Here is a 3106-nt window from a genome sequence, read left to right on the forward strand (position 1 = left end):
ACTGCTCAGCACTATATGGCGACAGACAAACATGGATAAAGAAATTAGTTCCATCAGCATAAAAACAAATGTGAAAGTTTGTTTCGGCTTCTGAACAATCTACGTCAGCAGCGCAAACATTCCAAATACTCGACTAATTACAGCCACCCGTCCACAGAACCCTTCCACAGCTTCCATTTCCAAACCCACCACAACATTTCCCTATTCTGATCATGCCTCTGCAGGCATCCACTTTAACATGTGTGAGTCATATTGTGTCTTCGGTTCGGGCTCGGAGCCCGGAGCCCGGAGCCTCAACCGAAGCAAAACATAGAAGCAAAATGCAAATTGCATCAGGTGCCAGATTATTTGCATGTCTCTACCAAACACACACCAGGCTGTGCCACCACACAGCGCCGACTTCCCTTGTGCGTTACGTAACGCCTTCTGACGTGAGCTAACGTTATTACATCCTGCGGTCTTCTCTGGGATTTTTGACTTTTTTTAAACGCATGATGTCACAATCTGAACTAGCAGACCCTCAGACTGCTTTTTAGGAAAAGTCTCCAACTGGAGCGAGTGTCCTCGAATGCCTTTTTTAGGATGCTTTTTCATTTTGGCATAGTGCTGAATAGGTAACAGGCACTAGAGAGCGATAACTTGTATAAGCCAAGCCTACTATACAGGGCTTAGTAGTAATATCATTTATATTATATGTATTGCTCCTCCATGTTGCCAGATCCTCTATTGTGGTTTCCCTAGTGGACACAATGTAGATTTCAGGAGGGTTGAATCTGTCTCCACGGCAGCCAGTGTTTCTAATGAAGGTTACTTCCAGACTGGCAGAAGCTCTTGAAAACTCCCTCGTATAGTTTGCAGATCATATTTGCTCCGAAACGCCACGTGATTCCTCGGTGGACTGGACTTAAAACGGTGAGCTTTGACAATGCTCATCCCAAACCCAAGTAAGGGTTCCAAGCTGGTGGCAGAGGCGGAAATGTCACGTCTCCTGGATTTGAGCGCGCGCACAGATTTAACCGGGCTAAACGGAGCATTAGAGATGTGTCAGGAAGAGAAAAAAAAAAAAACGTTTGGAATGTTTCTCAAAATCTTTATTATTACAGATATTCTGTAGAAATGTTCTGTGAGATAAATACGTAAGACGTTCTTACGAGGTCTTGAGGTTCGTCATGCATGACTAGAATACATCACAAGTAGTATGAAAGAGCCCTGTAAACATGACCACCGAATATTAATAAACCTGCGCACGTGAAGAAAGCACAGAAAGATACGTTTCTTGTCAGGTTAAATTTGGCACATCTACAGCTAATATGCTTTACGATAATATGGTTACTGTCCTTAAACTGACATTCCAGATCGAACCGAACATCAAATGAATGAAATGAAACGAAGCATTTCACAGTTAAGCTACATACAAAACATTTATCCAAAGCTAAAGTCACTTCTCGTCATCGTTCCATTATATAAAACGGTTGCTCAACCTTCAACACTGCAAAATATGTATCCAAAGATTTAATAAATAGCTAGTAGTGGAACCTCTTTGGAGGTCCACTCTTGGAAGAAACATTGCTAGCATACCATTAACACCACCAGTAGGCTACTGGGTTAAGTACTGGTTTGATGTTAATGGTACTGTTTGCACAGTCTATCGAATTGCTTCATTAGAACCAAACAAAAAGAAGAATCCGGTCTCTAATGAGACCGAACCCTGTCATTGCACATATCTCGGAGTATAGTTTGGAAAACACAGTATTCCTTCAAGCCCCTGGGCCGCTCTTCCGGACCGCCGGTTCACGCTGTAAACCCTGGACAATGGAGTTTGGGAGATGGAGAGGAGAATGCGTGGAGTGCTTGTCGCCAGATGGGAGAGAGTGCCTCTTCACAACGTCTTTGGATAGAGGTCAAGAGTCTTTGGGTCTGTTCACGCCGACGAGGACTTCTCTGTGCTCTTGTCCAGTGCTTTGCCATCGTTGTCTTCCTCGATGACTGCCAGTGAACAGAGACACAAGGGTTATGATGAGAAACCAACTCACAGATATCCTCTATTGTCTACGCACTGGCACAAAGATGGAGATTCCATGTTGCCATGAATTTTAATACATCAGAAATGGCGCAATACATCACTGTCGAAGCAGAAAGCAGACGGTTTATAAGCTCAACCCGATCGTATTGAATTCGACGCGCACATTTTTGCGCGTAAAGGCATATAATCGAACATGGAATTGCGCATCATTTCAAACGATTCCTTTTGCTCGTGTGATAAACAAAGGCTTTGCCCGTTACCTCTTTTGCTTCTCCCGATCTGCCCCAGCTTTGGTGGTCGTTTATTCTGGTTGGCACCGAAAAAGTTGTTGGTGTCTTGGAGGCGGCAGGTGAAGGAAAGGTGTTCCTCGTCCCCGTCGTTGCCATAATGAGTCATTTTGTCCTCGTTATACGGTAATACATCCGACATGCTGTATGAACCGACCGCGGCTACTGTATCTGCTGTTGAATCGATAGCGCGAAGTGAATTTTGTGGAGCGAATCTCTCGGCTGTTTACCTCTATCGCACGTGTCTCCGCGAGTGGATGGCGAGGACGCGAGGCGAATGCATGTGATTTCCTTCGTTCAGTTCAAACCCGAGTCAGTTACTCCTAACTGCCCAACGCTGGAGTGCTGGAGAGGCGAATGGACGCTCGAGCGCAATGCGCCTTTGCGCTCTCGGGGCTTGTCGGCGGCTGGAGCGTCGTATGGAAAACCTGAGAAACAAATGCAAATTGGGAAGCGATGCAAAACAAAGATCCCTGATGGAGAATGAGCGTCACTGAGGCGCGGGCTTCCTCTCCAGCTCTTTCATTGCAGCTATCGCCAATATTAATCTTGGAAAATGTCCAAGCTATTTGCGCGTGGAACAAAATGCATCCATGTGTCATAGATGTCCGAGATGATAAATCTTTTGATATTTAATTATGATTTAATGCACATTTACAATCATGTAATATCTCTATTCATGTTCATACATGTTCAGACAACGTTTATAACATTCTATACAACATTTCTGATTTAACCTCTTAAGACCCAGCAAAACATTTTAGGAAAAAATGTGTATTTTTTGATGTCATTACAT

General features: G+C 44.1%; 1 protein-coding gene across 1 annotated transcript; it reads right to left on the reverse strand.

The window, feature by feature from the left end:
* Nucleotides 1–1127: 1127 nt before the first annotated feature.
* On the reverse strand, nucleotides 1128–2801 carry LOC107555994 (calcium/calmodulin-dependent protein kinase II inhibitor 2-like). The gene is made up of 2 exons (XM_016238959.1): nucleotides 2284–2801; nucleotides 1128–1986 (listed from the first exon to the last, which is right to left on the reverse strand). Exons 1-2 carry the CDS (start codon nucleotides 2450–2452, stop codon nucleotides 1922–1924), a joined length of 234 nt encoding a protein of 77 aa, XP_016094445.1. The 5' UTR covers nucleotides 2453–2801; the 3' UTR covers nucleotides 1128–1921.
* Nucleotides 2802–3106: the final 305 nt, after the last annotated feature.

This window comes from Sinocyclocheilus grahami, unplaced genomic scaffold (assembly GCF_001515645.1).
Source record: "Sinocyclocheilus grahami isolate Dianchi unplaced genomic scaffold, SAMN03320097.WGS_v1.1 scaffold552.1, whole genome shotgun sequence".
Lineage (NCBI taxonomy): Eukaryota > Metazoa > Chordata > Actinopteri > Cypriniformes > Cyprinidae > Sinocyclocheilus > Sinocyclocheilus grahami.